General features: G+C 34.3%; 2 protein-coding genes across 7 annotated transcripts in view; one reads left to right on the top strand and one right to left on the bottom strand.

The window, feature by feature from the left end:
* The window catches only part of LOC143231037 (uncharacterized), a 58,767-nt gene extending 54,404 nt beyond the window's left edge, over positions 1-4,363 (bottom strand). For all 4 annotated transcript variants that reach the window (XM_076465517.1, XM_076465520.1, XM_076465518.1 and 1 more), the window contains exon 1: positions 4,162-4,363. In XM_076465517.1, the coding sequence (XP_076321632.1) occupies positions 4,162-4,278 (117 nt within the window). In that variant the 5' untranslated portion in view covers positions 4,279-4,363. The remainder of the gene's footprint in view (positions 1-4,161) is intronic.
* LOC143231038 (uncharacterized) overlaps positions 2,991-17,368 on the top strand; it is a 55,225-nt gene continuing 40,847 nt past the window's right edge. For 2 of the 3 annotated variants that reach the window (XM_076465523.1, XM_076465524.1), the window contains exons 1-4: positions 2,991-3,167; positions 8,712-8,915; positions 10,333-10,463; positions 15,102-15,231. In XM_076465523.1, the coding sequence (XP_076321638.1) occupies positions 3,120-3,167; positions 8,712-8,915; positions 10,333-10,463; positions 15,102-15,231 (513 nt within the window). In that variant the 5' untranslated portion in view covers positions 2,991-3,119. The remainder of the gene's footprint in view (positions 3,168-8,711; positions 8,916-10,332; positions 10,464-15,101; positions 15,232-17,368) is intronic. The other variant, XM_076465521.1, reaches the window with a different exon arrangement.

The following is a 17,368-nucleotide window of genomic DNA, read 5'->3' as shown; positions in this document are numbered from 1 at the left end:
GTTAAGCTCAGATTACTTATAAGACAAACACTTTATATGTAAGTTTAGTCAAGCTTAGATTACCGATAAAGCATACACTTAATATGTAAGTTCAGTCAAGCTCAGATTACCTATAAAACAAACGCTTAATATGTAAGTTCAGTCAAGCTCAGATTACCTATAAAACATACACTTAATACGTAAGTTCAGTCTAGGTCAGAATACTTATAAACAAACACTTAATACGTAAGTTCAGTCGATCTCAGAATACTTATAAAACAAACACTTTATATGTAGGTTCAGTCAAGCTCAGATTACCTATAAAACAAACACTTAACATGTAAGTTCACTCTAGCTCAGATTACTTATAAAAAAAAACACTTAACATGTAAGTTTAGTCAAGCTCAGATTACTTATAAAACAAACACTTAATTCGTAAGTTCAGTCAAGCTCAGATTACATATAAGACAAACACTTAATACGTAAGTTTGGTCAAGCTCAGATTACCTATAAAGCAAACACTTAATATATAAGTTCAGTCAAGCTCAGATTACCTATAAAACAAACGCTTAATATGTAAGTTCAGTCAAGCTCAGATTACCTATAAAACATACACTTAACATGTAAGTTCAGTCAAGCTCAGATTACCTATAAAACATACACTTAATACGTAAGTTCAGTCTAGCTCAGAATACTTATAAAACAAACACTTAATACGTAAGTTCAGTCGATCTCAGAATACTTATAAAACAAACACTTTATATGTAGGTTCAGTCAAGCTCAGATTACCTATAAAACAAACACTTAACATGTAAGTTCACTCTAGCTCAGATTACTTATAAAAAAAAAACACTTAACATGTAAGTTTAGTCAAGCTCAGATTACTTATAAAACAAACACTTAATACGTAAGTTCAGTCAAGCTCAGATTACCTATAAAGCAAACACTTAATATATAAGTTCAGTCAAGCTCAGATTACCTATAAAACAAACGCTTAATATGTAAGTTCAGTCAAGCTCAGATTACCTATAAAACATACACTTAATACGTAAGTTCAGTCGAGCTCAGAATACTTATAAAACAAACACTTAATACGTAAGTTCAGTCGATCTCAGAATACTTATAAAACAAACACTTTATATGTAAGTTCACTCTAGCTCAGATTACTTATAAAAAAAACACTTAACATGTAAGTTTAGTCAAGCTCAGATTACTTATAAAACAAACACTTAATTCGTAAGTTCAGTCAAGCTCAGATTACATATAAGACAAACACTTAATACGTAAGTTTGGTCAAGCTCAGATTACTTATAAAACAAACACTTAATACGTAAGTTCAGTCAAGCTCAGATTACCTATAAAACATACACTTAATACGTAAGTTTAGTCGATCTCAGAATAGTTATAAAACAAACACTTAACATGTAAGTTCAGCTCAGATTACTTATAAAACAAACACTTAATACGTAAGTTCAGTCTAGCTCAGATTACTTATAAAACAAACACTTAACATGTAAATTCTGTCTAGCTCAGATTACTTATAAAACAAACACTTAATACGTAAGTTTAGTCAAGCTCAGATTACTTATAGAACAAACACTTAATATGTAAGTTCAACTTAGATTACTTATAAAACAAACACTTAGCATGTAAGTTCAGTCGAGCTCAGATTACCTATAAAACAAACACTTAACATGTAAGTTAAGTTAAGCTCAGATCACTTATAAAGCAAACACTTAACATGTAAGTTTAGTCTAGCTCAGATTACCTATAAAACAAATACTTAATATGTAAGTTCAGTCTAGCTCAGATTACTTATAAAACAAACACTTAACATGTAAGTTCAGTCGAGCTCAGATTACTTATAAAACCAACACTTGATACGTAAGTTTAGTCAAGCTCAGATTACTTATAAAACAAACACTTAATACGTAAGTTCAGTCAAGCTCAGATTACCTATAAAACAAACACTTAATATGTAAGTTCAGTCAAGCTCAGATTACTTATAAAACAAACACTTAGCATGTAAGTAATATGTAAGTTCACTCTAGCTCAGATTACTTATAAAACAAACACTTAACATATAAGATAAGTCTAGCTCAGATTACTTATAAAACAAACACTTAATTCGTAAGTTAAGTCTAGCTCAGATTACTTATTAAACAAACCTTTAACATGTAAGTTCACTCTAGCTCAGATTACTAATAAAACAAACACTTAATACAAAAGTTTAGTCAAGCTCAGATTACTTATAAAACAAACACTTAATTCGTAAGTTCAGTCAAGCTCAGATTACATATAAGACAAACACTTTATATGTAAGTTTAGTCAAGCTTAGATTATCGATTAAGCATACACTTAATATGTAATTTCAGTCGAGCTCAGATTACTTATAAAACAAACACTTAACATGTAAGTTCAGCTCAGATTACGTATAAAACAAACACTTAATGTGTAAGTTTAGTTTAGCTCAGATTACTTATAAAACAAACACTTAATATGTAATTTTAGTCAAGCTCAGATTACTTATAAAACAAACACTTAATTGTAAAGTCAAGCTCAGATTACATATAAGACAAACACTTTATATGTAAGTTTAGTCAAGCTCAGATTACTTATAAAACAAACACTTAATACGTAAGTTCAGATAAGCTCAGATTACCTATAAAACAAACACTTAATAATGTTAACAACACACCTGATTCAAAATATTTATCGAATTTTCATGCCTTCTTTTTAAAGCTTTCTCTAATAATCCGAAATTATTTTATAATGATATAGATATATTAAATTAATAAAGACGTTTCTGCAAATAAAAGGTGCGTATTATTTACTCCCAGTTGATCTTGTTTCTAAATGGCCTACTTTTTTATCTTTTTTTTACGTTATTGCTCCCTTTTTCAAAGTAAAAGCTTCGCGCAAACGGTTTATGATTAAAACACGTCAAATTATATATATATATTTCATAAACAAACCTCTTAACTTACTGATAATCAAGCCCACGTTGAAAGACGAACCACTGCTGACCTATAAACATAGTAGATGTTACAGCTAGCTAACTGTAGTGTGACATATTTCTCATTACGTGTATTTCTGTTAATCTGGTTTACGCAAAAATTATAACGTTCTTACTCAAAAAGATGTCAAGTTACTCTCTACTAAGAACGATAGTCTTATACTTAATGCAGGTAAGTCGTATTAGTTTAACTCTTATTTGCCTTGTTTACATTAATGTAATGCTAGAATGTGCTCTTCCTTCATTTTCAGCTCAGATAGCCATCAAGTAGCTTTGCGCGATTTTTCAAACCAAACCTTCATTTTCAAACTCACAATTTCCGAAATGATGAAAATGCCATTATTTGAAAGCTTTAATTCACAGAAGCACTTTGTTATTTGCACTGGCGGTACAAAACGTTGTAATATTTAAAATAATCAATTGAGACACGACAATATATATAGCGGTTTTAATAGCAAAGCAAACCTATGGAGTACACTCACTAGGGGATATGTCGAGGGAACATATTCAGAAATAAAAACTTCAACAACTTTATGTCTTTCAGTTGCTTCATTTTTATCCTCACCTTTTCAGCCAAATTGTTTATGAATAAATATCATGTTCCTTATATAGTTTTATGTAGTTGATAAAGTGATGTTATACGTTACGCTGGCTATATCCCACAAATAAGACAATCACGTAACACAGGAAGCGTTTTAATTAGTCTGAAGCAGTGGTACACAAAAAACATGCACAAACTTTTACACGATAGTGAATGTTGGATCATAACTTCCGGATAATGTTCTGCTTTTTTACAGAATAAAGTAAAAAAAAAACAATTTTTAAGAATACCCAAATGTGTGGTAGAAATTTCAGCTCGAGCGAGTTAGCTATTGGAATAAATTTGAAAGAAAACTAGAAGAAAGCGAAGGAAACATAGAATTCCAAGCTGTTTGACCTGCTGTAAAACAAGATGGGTTAAAGTGATTTCTTTGAACACTGGTATGTAAGGTTAGAAGACATGAGAGACCCATAATGCAAAAAATAGGAGGGTTTTGATTAACGGGGGCTATTATATGGATGGTTGAAAATCCACAGTTCACATTACTGTTAATAGCACACTTGGTAACGTCTTTTTTTGACCACGTGACACTATTGACTACATTAATCTGTAAAATTTCACTTACCTTGACAGTTCCCATAATGTGTATACACAAAAAATACAGAAGTACACAATCTATAAAACACTTTCTGAGCGACGTATTTATATTGTTGTTTTCACTGCAACAATACAGAGAAAGCATTTAAGTAAACCTGAAGTAAGTGTAGCATGCCTAACTTAAGTCACGAATATACACGAATGATTCCGACATCTCCTCGTAAATATACCATACTGCCTCCCTTTTTGTCTTTACGTAGATATATATATATATAACTCACTGATTGCATCAGGTACAACAAAACAATTGATAATCTCACACTCGGTTTGTCCAACCTTATCGGTCCCATGAATTCATATCACAAAAGAAGACATTGCTTGATAATAAACTTACATTACATAAAATATTTCTCATGTATTACTACTTTTTATTATATGTTTTTGGAAAACAATCATGAAATAATATATTTTTATTTATCTCAAATTCTGACCGAAGAAGAGAAGGATTACATCACTTGAAAACACAACTGGTGTACAGATTCTCCTGCCCCCTAGTGGCACAGTGGTATATCTGTGGGCTTATTTTGCTTAAAACCGGATTTCGATACCGTGATGGGCAGAGCACTTATTGCTCTTCGTGTAACTTTGTGCTTAATAAAAAGCAGCAACTATAAATCCCCCTGGTAGCTCAACGGTAAGTCTGCAGATAAATGACACAAAATATTATGTTTCGATATCCATGGAGGGCAGAGCACAAATAGTCCATTGTATAGCATTATGCTTTGATTTGGAAGCAGTTTTGTACTGTACTTCAAACACTTTGGGATACTATAGACATTCATCTGTTGGTGTTTGACAAGAGGGAGTGTCTTCTTGAAATGGTTTTCAGAACTTCAAGCTCATTCCAGTCCAATAGAACATGGCGGAAATTTCAGTACGAGTGCTGAGCCTCAAACTCGGGAATAGTCCAGGTTTCATGGAAACCGAGGACGTTCAGAAATGAAATGTCTCTTCACCAGGGGCGTAGATTTTGTACGCCTGGTGGGGGGATGATTTTTGCAACCACTTATATGGACTGTTCAATTTACAAATTGGTAATCTCTGATTACGTGAACCTGAAAGCTGTAAACATGCAGTCATAGAGTAATCTTGTTGCCACGATACTTCAAGTTTCCATGCAGGTTTGTATAACTGAGGTGTTGTGAACAGTTTTCAAAATGTTAGTAGAATAAAGACAAATGTGTCACAAATTAACTGCCACATGAATTTATTCCTGCACACTGCATAGTATAAAAGATTACCATTATACTTGACAAGGTTACTAATAACTTTCATCGCATGAATTACGTTTTCAAATATTAATAAAATTAGTGATTACCCTTGATAAGTTTATATCTACTGAAAAACTGTTCATGTTGTTTGATGAAAATAATTAAAATGTCTGCGAACTCTTGAAAATTACACATCAATACAATGTAACACATAATTATTCATACTTTTCACTGAAGTGAGATTCATTTAGTCCTCTAGTCTACATGTTCCCAAACCTCTTTTGTGATGATCTGTTTATGAATTATTTCATAATCTCTTCTATATTTTTCTTGTCGACCTCATCCTTGTGAGTGTGACAAACTGCCACATGGTTGAGGCGGCACTGAGTCATAGTTGACCTTAACCACGTCTTCAACCGTCTTAATGCAGAAAAGTTGCGTTCACATTCGCAGCTGGATACTGGACATACAAGCAAAATCTTCATGAGAAGAAACACTTCACTAAACATTTGCTGGCTTCTTTCATGCATTTTACAGTAAGCATTCTTCGCACCTTTCAGAGATACTACTTTTGTTGTTTCTTTGAACATGGGCAACTGAAACTCGAGCCATTGTGCAGAGATTTCTGGATAGAAGATTATAACCAAGTTGTCAATCTTGCCAGATATGATCATGTTCTCAAGTGCCAGATATTGCCTCAAGTCATTGTTGTCTGCATTGAATCTTGTGGTCAGGTGATTTGTGGCTGTGTCCACAAATTCAAAATATTGGCTTCTGTAGTAATCTCTAGCTGTTGCAGAATGCTGTGCTGAGCCATCACCTGTGATACTCCTGGAAGGTCTGCGAATGCGTGGTAGTTCAATAGGCACCAGATCTAGGGAAGTTGCCTTTTTCTCAGCCTTCATCAAATATCCTGTTGTAATTTTCCTCTGTTTGCAATACCCGCAATTGCTCAACTGTCATTGCAGATGCTTCAATCATGCCAGATACTGTCGCTGATTTTGCTTGGAATGCACGATTTAGTTCCTCTAATGCTTGTTTGTTTGTTTGTTTTTGAATTTCGCACAAAGCTACTCGAGGGCTATCTGTGCTAGCCATCCCTAATTTAGCAGTGTAAGACTAGAGGGAAGGTAGCTAGTCATCACCACCCACCGCCAACTCTTGGGCTACTTTTATACCAACCAATAGTGGGATTGACCGACACATTATAACGCCCCCACGGCTGAAAGGGCAAGCATGTTTGGCGCGACGGAGATGCGAACCCGCGACCCTCAGATTACAGGTCGCACGCCTTAACACGCTTGGCCATGCCAGACCCGATTTACCAAGCAACTAGCACTCAAACTCAGTGTGTGAGTTTGACTATTATAAAACTAATTCGTACAAGCTTACTATGGATCTTCTTAAACATGTTTATGTAATTATTAAGGTACAATCAAAGACCAGACTATATAATCAAGCAATGCGTTTGTAATGCTATGTCATATTTTTCACGTGGAAATGAAATTTTATAATAAAATATAAATAATAATATATTGTATGAGCAGATCATTATGTTAAACTGCTTTAGCGTAATAGTTAGCTAAGAAATGGTACATTATATGCTTATTCTACAGTATATATATATATATTAATACATATAATTTTTAAGTTGTTTTTACTCACCACACTGAACGTATATTCACTTCATGTATGGTCACGCACGTGCGCGTGGGGGATTCAGCCGAATTCCTGTCTATGTGTAAATAAAAAAATAGATACTTATTTAGTTATAGCAAACTATTTATTGTGTTTAACATTTTCTAAATAGTATACACTCTTCTAATGAAGCATTAACACTGTTAGGTGTAATATAGTAGCATGTTTCCAGATACGCTAAAGGTATTACGATCAACAGACTGTTGATTTAGTTCAAGCTTAAATAAACTATTAAGAACCTATCGAGCTGATACGAACTCAAAGATTACGTAGCTGGAAAGCTAATAAGAGAGGTAGCAGTTGTTTGAAATTACTCTGATAAAGTGAAACCAAGTTTTCATTGTTGGACAAGGATCACACTCAACATGTCCGGATTAAACATATACATAAATAATAATAATAATATAATAATAAATGTATTCGTGATGAAACTTTGTAGAATGGACGGCAACTGCCTGTTGTGAAGACTTTCGACACGTCGCCCTCTATACTTGTGTCTCCACAACAGACATTTGCCGTCCATTCTACAGAGTTTCATCATGAATACTCTGCCTAAACAACCTGACAAAGTCTTCATATTCATGCTAAATACTGAGACAATCAAAACCGAGTGACACCACTGGCCATGTTAGATATGCGTAACATAAAAAAATATTCAGTCAATGACTGCCAGGATCAATGGCAAACTAGCTATAATCCGTTTTCAAGGAACTAATACATTAAAGATGACTTTCTTTTCCCAAACGAGAGAATGGAACATTGCAAAATAAAAATAATATTTAAGACCTGCGACTGAGCTCACTAAAATATCGTAGTGGTATCTAAAATAACCATGCCATTTTTCTAACAGTAGAATTTTGGTTTGTTTTCAATTTCGCGCAAAGCTACACGACGGCTATCTGCGCTAGCCGTCCCTAATTTAGCAGTGTAAGACTACAGGGAAGGCAGATAGTCATTACCACCTACTACCAACTCTTGAATTACTCTTTTACCAACGAATAGTGGGATTGATCGTAACATTATAAAGCTACCACGACTGAAAGGGCGATCATGTTTGATGTGGCGGGGATTCGAACCCGCGCATACATAATTCAGGTAATAATTTTGTAATTAGACAAAAGCTTAACATAACTTATTATGTTACAAATAAAAATGTGGATGGGCCTGGCATGGTCAGGTGGTTAAGGCACTCGACTTATAATTAAGGGTCACGGGTTCGAATTCCCATCACATCAAATATGCTCACCCTTTCAGCCATGGCGGCGTTATAAAGTGTCGGTCAATCCCACTATTCGTTGGTAAAAGTGTAGTCTAAACGTTGGCTGTGGGTGGTGATGACTAGTTTCTTTCCCTCTGGTATTATACTACTAAATTAGGGACGGCTAGCGTAGATAACCCTTGAGTAGCCTTGCGCGAAATTCAAAATAAACCAAATCAAAAATACAGAATAATACTCTTACTGTAGATACGTTTTCTTATTTTAGCTAATCACAAGTCGTTATTTTGTTTATTTTTCTCAAAACAAAACCATATGGGACTAATCAATCCCCATATTTGTGTTTTCTGGTCCTTACACTTATCGCTTACTTTAATATTGTGTACAAAATAGGTTTGTTACCAGTATTCAGAAAATCAGGAACCTCAAAGAATTATTAATACAAGCGAAGTTTTGAAACACCAAGTTGACACGCTTTTTCTGGACTTTTGGGACTGGCGATTACGAGAAAGTCCGGAATTTGCCACTTATTTAGGTAATCATACTTTCGACGATAGACTGGACTCGTACTCACTTCAATCATTCCAGAAGAGAAAGGTATGAACAAAGTTACTTAAGGTATTTCCATTCATTACGTATCACAATGAGAGTTGGAACTAAACGTCCCCCGCTAGTACAGCGGTATGTCTCCGGATTTACAACGCTAAAATCAGGCTTTCGATTCCCCTCGGTGGGCTGAGCAGATAGCCCTTTGTGGCTTTGCTCTACGAAAAAACCCACACACACAGGAACTAAACGAGGGATGTGCTAAGCATTCGCAAAAAACAAGCAATCACGTGCGCCTTAATTTTAATAAAGAAATTAGAAATTCATGAACTACGCAACTTTATTAAGTTTCTTTATGTAGGTTAAACGTTTTTCAAAATAATACAAACATTTGCTAAGTTAACTTTGCTTTAAAAATTGTTGTTTACAAATATATTCTTATCTCAGAACGGTTGGTTAACATTAACCTAAAGATGACCTAGGAAAGTTAAAACGTTGTTCTTTGCTTTATCAGTAAAAGTGTTAATACCCATACCAGCCATTCTGAGATACATTCTTATTTCAAATGGGTTTCTCGTCATCAAAAAATTCTTCTCTTTAGAAAATCCGTTGAAAATGTGCTACATATCTTATCAAGACGACCTTCGTTTAATACACAATGTTTCAACTAGAACATTCATAATTGACTCTTCTTAAAATAATAAACAGTTCATTTATTTTTACAACATATTGCTGTGTGTTTTGGTGAATTAAACTCAAATCCAAGTACAATAATTTGTGACCTGAGCCTAGAGAGTAGGCCACATGGGGAGAAATGTGTTCAGTCTTGGGGTCCTTGTCTCAGGAAGAATACTGTGTTCTTGGAAAAGGTTCAGAGAAGAACTACTAGAAATATACCTGGCATGGAAAGTTAACCACATGAGAACAGGTTAAGATGTCTAAAACTGTTTTCTCTCTGATAAAAAACTTAGATAGAATCTGAATGATAAGCATAAGATTGGTAAGACATCTGACAGTGTCGATACATCATTCATTATTGCACTCAGAGGTAAGAATGGCAGGACTAGAACAAACATGAATTTTGGGAGGGTAGGAATTATTTTCAACTAAGACAGCTTTATATTTTTAGAGGGTGATTTACTTTTGAATTGAGTTTTCTTTAGATAGGGTGTATACATTTAATTTAAGGGTGTTTGAGGGAAGGTTTGAGAAATATTTTAATTACTGGGGCTGGCTGTGGGAAGGCATTTTATTTTACAGTTTCGTTTAGGAAATGGATCAGACTACATTGACCAACAGATCTCTTGTTTGTCCTATATTATATATATGTGTATGAAGTAATTAGTAATTAACATCTAGTAATAAACTTAATTAATAATCACTCTTAAGTGATAGTATGGGCCACTAACCATGACAACAATCGGCAATACATATGCATTTAAATATGTTTTTATTGTCGTATGAGTAGATGGACGCAGTTAACTTCCTACAGAAGGCTCAAAACCTAACCCTGCTTGTTCAAGAGGAATCAACACGGTTAAATTTGAAAGTGTTCATATCAGATCTGAAGACATATGTAGAGGGCATGGATGAACAAGGGTAAGAAGGAGATAACAAACAGTTATTATTTTATGCTGTAATTTTTGGTCATTCTGTCATTAATATCTTTTAAAAAGCATTAATATAACACTTTATGCCTTTTTCATGATTTCTCGTAATCATTTGATAGTGATGCGTGTCTAAAACAAACTGGTGTAGGATAAATTGTAAATATTAGGGTATTATATAAATTTTAGGGCAAATGTTATATTGCATGTGATAACACTGGGCAACAAAAAGTTGTAACTGGAGAAAACACAAATTATTTTGGTTAATCTGATGGTGCTGATGTAGTCATAATTTGTCCAAAATCTCTAGATTTTGAGTTGTTGTAATATCACAATACTTTATCAGCACTATGTAAGATACTTTGCAAACAACTCAGTGCAATAATATGTGCTGTACAGTTACGTTTACTTGTACAGTTTAACGTAATAGAAAGAAGGCATACATTATTAATAACTTAAAACACTGATTGTATTTTAATTGTGTAAACATTCCAAATATATCGTTCATATAGGCTATTTGTTCTCTATTTTAGTAAATTGTACCACTTTTGCTTCATACCCATGCTCACCTGCTACACCTGGGAACCATTAAAACATTACGTGCTCAGGTTGCTAGAACCTTCGTGAAATCCCTCAACTGATCATAAAATGGTGGATTCAGACGCCCTTCCCCCAGTTTTTCACGTCTCCTCGCTCCCTGCACAGTACAAGCAAAATCCAGTTTCTTCCTCGTATCATACCCGCGATATAATCAAGCTCTGGAAAGCTTTGTTCTTTAAAATCTTTTAAACCTTAGTTCTTTCTGTAAACATAAATTCTTTTGTGTTTTTCTAGAAAATCATTTGACATGCTGGAAGCCTTCAGTTCAAGTAAACTTAGAAAGTGTAAAAATCAACCAAACAGTTTCTGCTACATTTGTGAAAAATATATTACAGTTTCACAATGGACAAACATGACACAAAAGGTAAATGTGGATTACTAACACTATTTTGGGTGTAAAATTTGTAACCGGGACAAAATTGGTCTCAATGTATGTTGTATAGTTTGCACATCTGGTTTGACACAGTGGGTGAATGAAAACAGACAAGTATGTCATTGGAATTCTCCTGATATGATACGAGTCCAAAGATCATCTAACCAACTGCTATATTTGAATGAGTAATGCGTCCGAATATTCGGGTAAAATTAAACAATACAATAAACACTGTGGTCTTCCAGTGCCGCATCCATCAGTGAAACAGAAGATTTATCCTGCGAAATACAATAAATCATCTACATCTAATAATTTTATTTTTGTAGCACCTCAACATAAACGGCCTCATCTGATCCCACAATAATCTCTAAACAATCTGATTCATAACTTCTCTCTGTTAAAGCTGCGTAGAAAATTTCTTGGCTTTCTTTTGAAGCTGTAAAATTTATTAGTTCCAGAAACAAGAATTTCAATTTTCCGAGGTCGTAATCAGAGTGTTGCTTCTCATGACAGCATGAGAGATACTTTGTAATTTTGTATAAATGTTGATTCACTAATAGAAAACTTCGATACATGATTTAAAAAAAGAAATAGCCAGTAAGAGTCAGTTACACACCAGGGAAACATAATATCGAGTATCAACCTTTAGTTTGTTCTTACCCCCACCTCTTATTAAACTGGGACTCATGAAGAATTTTGCAAAACAAATGAACAAAGATGGTTACTAGTTTCATATACCTATCTAACAAGTTTCCAAAATTTTATGAAGGAGATATCAGTGTAAGGCCAGAGGGTCGGGAAGCGCTTACAGATGATGATTTTGAAATATTACTGAATCAGAAAGAACTTGCTGCCTGGAAGTCATTCACACTAGTTGTTAACAATCTTTTAAGAAACCACAGATATGATAGGTATGCTGTGATGATTGTTAATATGCTCGAGAACCACAGGAAAATTAGATCTAGAATGTCACTAAAGATATACTTTCATCTAATCAAACACAACTTATGTATGACAAAAAAAAAGTGTGGCCAAGAAAGGATTTAGTGTGCGACTTAAAGGAATAAAATCAAAATTAGCGGACACACTGATAGCTACAACTATACCATTGATGAGAATTTTACAGCAAATACTTATTCATTAGTTAGCTATGCCACATTTTTTCACATCTAAGGTGCTTTTGGTTAGACATCATGATACTTTTGTCAATATTCACCAAGAAATCATACTAGATAGTAATCAACATTAGCCTTGAGATAACAACTTAATTATTTAAAACTGACTTTACAAAACCAGCCATATTATTTAAAATATATGGTAGTAGTTTTTACTTTCCAAAACAGTGTTAATACGTTCCTTTATACTAACTCCATGGAATATAGATTAACAGCTTCTTGTCATCAACCCTCCAAAAAATCGTTACAGCTATATCAAGCATTATTATTTTTGCTAATTACTTAATCTACTCTCATGTGACTCCAAACATATTTACTTAGAATAATTTCATAAGCTTCACTAAATTTGTGCTGAAAGGTTTCCAGTGAATAATCAATAATAGCTGTTCACCCATATGATTCTTTTGAAAACTTATGCTAGAAACCGCTAATCTAGTTCACATAGCATAACCAATATTTATATATCTGCGCGTGCTTTTACCTTATACTTTTAGTGCTCTAAATCCGCCTTCTTTAATCCGAATGGCATAAAGCTAAGAATAGTCCACTCTAACTCTTAAATGAAGCTGTAGTAAAAATGTCAGACAAATAGTTACGTGACATTTTACGTAGGCATGCGCAAAATATTTCGTTAGTATTGAGCAGTTTGTGTTGACTAATTTGGCACAGGTGGCTTATATTTATAAGTCTTAAAACTATTAATGTACCATATTTGGTAAGAACACAAAAAACTTTTGACGCTAAGAAGAAGAAAAAGGGAAGAAACTTTATCAAACTTGAATGTGTTATATCTCGGATATTTTATAATGGATTACCATGATATTTATTACAAAGTATAGCACATCCTCTGAAAATGTGAGAGTTTGGTTGAACACAGTCCAAGCTACAAAAGATAGAAAATCGCTAAACTGTCACTCATGTGTGTCCTGCAAGTTGTTGCTGTGTGTGTGTGTTTTGTTTGGTCGCAAGACATATTAGGCATATGATTTAGACTTTTTTCCAAATGGTCGCCGTACAGGAACAATGACGATAGTAAGCGCTTTTATCCAGATATTTTTTGCAATAGGACAATAATACGATGGAGAATGTAATCCTGCGATGACGGGAGATTACTGTTGATTCTTACAGCATGAAACTGAAAACATACACAAAAGGCACAACAAGTCAAGCAGATTATTTATAATAAAAATAATTTCTAATACTGTGAATACGCATCTGAGGACCCATGGTTTGCCAAATAATAATAATAAATATCTCTATTTTATTTGGAACTAATTGTGCATTATAACAAAAAATGATCAACTCCTACTATACGATTAGAGTAGTCCAAGAGTTGACGATGAAAATGTGTAAGGGCAAATTAAAAGTGGGAAAATCCCAGAATTATTTGACCGAACAAAACGTGGGAATGTGTGCCAGAGTTGCATACATTACGGCAGGGGTTCAGGGTTCGTCCTGAGGCCCTATAGGGTCTTAGATTCTGAATCATATTTTCTTATGTATCATCCTGCTTTCCTTGAGAGCAATTTTTCCTCCTTTAAATGCATATTTATTGGGATGTATTTCTATACCTTTGCAGTTGGTGATCGCGACTAGTTGCCTTCCTTCTATAGTCTAGCACATCACTTTTAGGGACAACAAGATACCTGCCCATGAGATTAGCGCATCTGATTCGTAATCTGAGGATCGCGAGTTTGAATCCCTGTCACACTAAACATGCTCGTTCTTTCAGCCGTAGGGGCGTTATAACGTTCGATTAATCCCACTATTCATTGATAAAAGAGTAGCCCAAGAGTTGGCGGTGGGTGGTGATGACTAGCTACCTTCCCTCTAGTCTTACACTGCTAAATTAGGGACTGCTAGCACAGATAGCCCTTGTGTAGCTTTGCGTGAAATTCATAAACAAACAAAAAAACAAAACAAATTATTTCAGTTAAACTAAGCCTTTTCACAGTGTTTCGAAATAGTTTCCTTTATTAAGTATGTTTTTATGAAAATTTATGATTTGTTCTTAATAAATAAGATTAATACTACCCTCTGGAAGACCACTCTGAACTTAAAACATAAACAGTTAAGTATAAATGAATGTAAATATCTTAATTAAGCTCAGGAATTGAAATATAATTTTATAGTTCATTACATCATGAATATAAAAGACAGAACGTACAATATTAACTAAATACCCACACTTTTTATTTTTAGATATGTTTCCACATAGTTAGTACCTTAATGAGATGCAAGTAATGTCTAAATTACACTTATTTATTTTTACAGAAACTTCCACACAATTATTACTTTAAAAATAGTACAAGTATTTTGTAAATACCGCATGCTTTGGTTATACAGATATTTCACACAGTTAATATTTTAAAAGGAGTACAAGTCTAAATTTAACAGACTATTTTTACAGAAACTTGCACACAGTTATTACCTTAGAGTTAGTAGGAGTATTTTCTAAACATCACATACTTTGTTTTCATAGGTATTTCTACCCAATCAATAGTTTAGAAGGTGTGCAATTGAATCTTAAAAGTCTAGTCGGTTCAATGCAGTTTCAGACCGTTGACGATTTTTGGATGTTGATTTCGAGATATCGAGCTGTTAAGCAGAAGGTAAGAACAAAAACATATATTACCAATCTAATTTCGTCTGATATCTAATTCACATTCACTGTTTAAGACTTAAAAATAGCGTAGTAAGTTGGTACATGTGCTTGACTGTCAAAAGAAGAAACCATAAAGGATGGAATAGAAGAGACGAGGAACGATTCCTGAGAAAACATTCTATCTGGTAATAATTACAAAATACTGTTTCAACATATGTGGCCATTTTAGTCTTCGCTTCTAAGCGAATACGATTCTTATTTATTGGCCTTTCTTAAAGTTTTAATGCATTTTGAATGGTCGACTACGCCCCAACCATGTCGGATATGTCTCAATACGCTTGATCTATTTGGCATTCGTAAACTTGCACACTTTTACATGTATTTGTTTCAACTGTCATGTTGCAGTGGGACCGACGTTACCTTGCTTGTAGCGTGTAAAATGTTTCATTTTCGTGTTTGATTGTTGAAGGGATTCCTCAGTTTTGTTCCGTGTTTCCTAGTGGCGTGAGTTAAATAAATATGTTTGTAATATGTGCGAATTTCGTATATATGTATGGTTCGTATTGTAAGTTACCTCGTGGCGCTGTCGTGTCGTTCCGCTTGTGTTGCCTCCCTTGAAAGCTGTGTTTGTTTGTTTGTTTGTTTATGAATTTCGCGCAAAGCTACTCGAGGACTATCTGCGCTAGCCGTCCCTAATTTAGCAGTGTAAGACTAGAGAGAAGGCAGCTAATCTTCACCACCCACCGCCAACGCTTGGGCTGTTCTTTTACTAACGAATAGTGGGGTTGACCGTCACATTATAACGCCCCCACGGCTGAAAAAGCGAGCATGTTTTGGTGCGACCGGGATTCGAACCCGCGACCCTCGGATTATGAGTCGAACGCCTTAACACGCTTGGCCATGCCGGGCCACTGAAAGCTGTGATTTTCTGTGTTACTTCGCCATATCAAGTATTACATATTAAATTGATATTAAAATCAAATTGATATTCACTTCGTACAAGCCTAAAATAAGAGATTGTTTGCATTTAATTTCACGTAAAAGATACTTGAGGACTATCTACGTCAGCCGTCCGTAATTTTGAAGTGATAACCCAACACTTGGGCTACTCTTTACCAACAAATAGCGATATTGGTTGTTACAATATAACACCCCCACGGCTGAAAGAGTTAGCTAGTTAAAAGACTGGGTTCGAATCTACGTCTTTCATATAGTTAGTGGAGTGCTATAATCACCAGGCCAAGCCAACATAAGAAAAAATGCGTTTTAAGCATACAAGTGCTATATATATATGTAAATCATAGTTCTAATTATGGAGCACATTAAACCCGATTGTGGTCGTCTCTTAAAATATAGCTTGAAGTGATTGTACTCATACTTGTCATAAGACAATGGTATTGGACCTATTGGATTTGCAAACATTGCATTTTTTTTACCTAGTTCCTTAAGAATTACAAGACAGTGTAATAACAGTATCCGTGAATCTAGTGCTTAAAAATACATTAGGCATTTCAAACAATTTCCCTGTTTGCATAACATTTTTACAAAATATAATACTTGAATAGTGGATATGAATTTATAACACTACATCACAGAATTTCATCGTGGATCAGCATGGCCAAGTGGTTAAGCTATTCGACTCGTAATCTGAGGGGCGCGAGTTCGAATCCCCGTCACACTAAACATGCTCGCTCTTTCAACCGTTGGGACGTTATAATGTGACGGTAAATACCACTATTAGTTGGTAAAAGAGTAGACCAACAGTTGGCGGTGGGTGATAATGACTACCTGCCTTCCCTCTCGTCTTACACTACTAAATTAGGGACGACTAGCGCAGATAGCCTTTGAGTAGCTTTGCGGGAAATTCAAAACAAACAAAAAACTTCATTACTGATCATGTTCGTGCAAAACATCTGAAATACTTTTTTTTAAATTAACCATGGAAACTTTGTTCACTTACCTGCACATTTTTGTATTTTACTAATTCACACATGTATTTTAATTCCTCAAAAAATCACTGAATAATTCAGTTATTATATAACTAAAAAAAATTAAATTAAATAAAAAACGCCGCATCAACTGAAAGGATCCCAGGGTACAAGCTACAATGTGGGATTATAAAATGTACCCTAGGCTTTGGAGGT

The sequence above is a fragment of the Tachypleus tridentatus genome, chromosome 10 (genome assembly GCF_004210375.1).
Source record: "Tachypleus tridentatus isolate NWPU-2018 chromosome 10, ASM421037v1, whole genome shotgun sequence".
NCBI lineage: Eukaryota > Metazoa > Arthropoda > Merostomata > Xiphosura > Limulidae > Tachypleus > Tachypleus tridentatus.
This window is presented reverse-complemented; position numbering and strand designations above follow the sequence as displayed.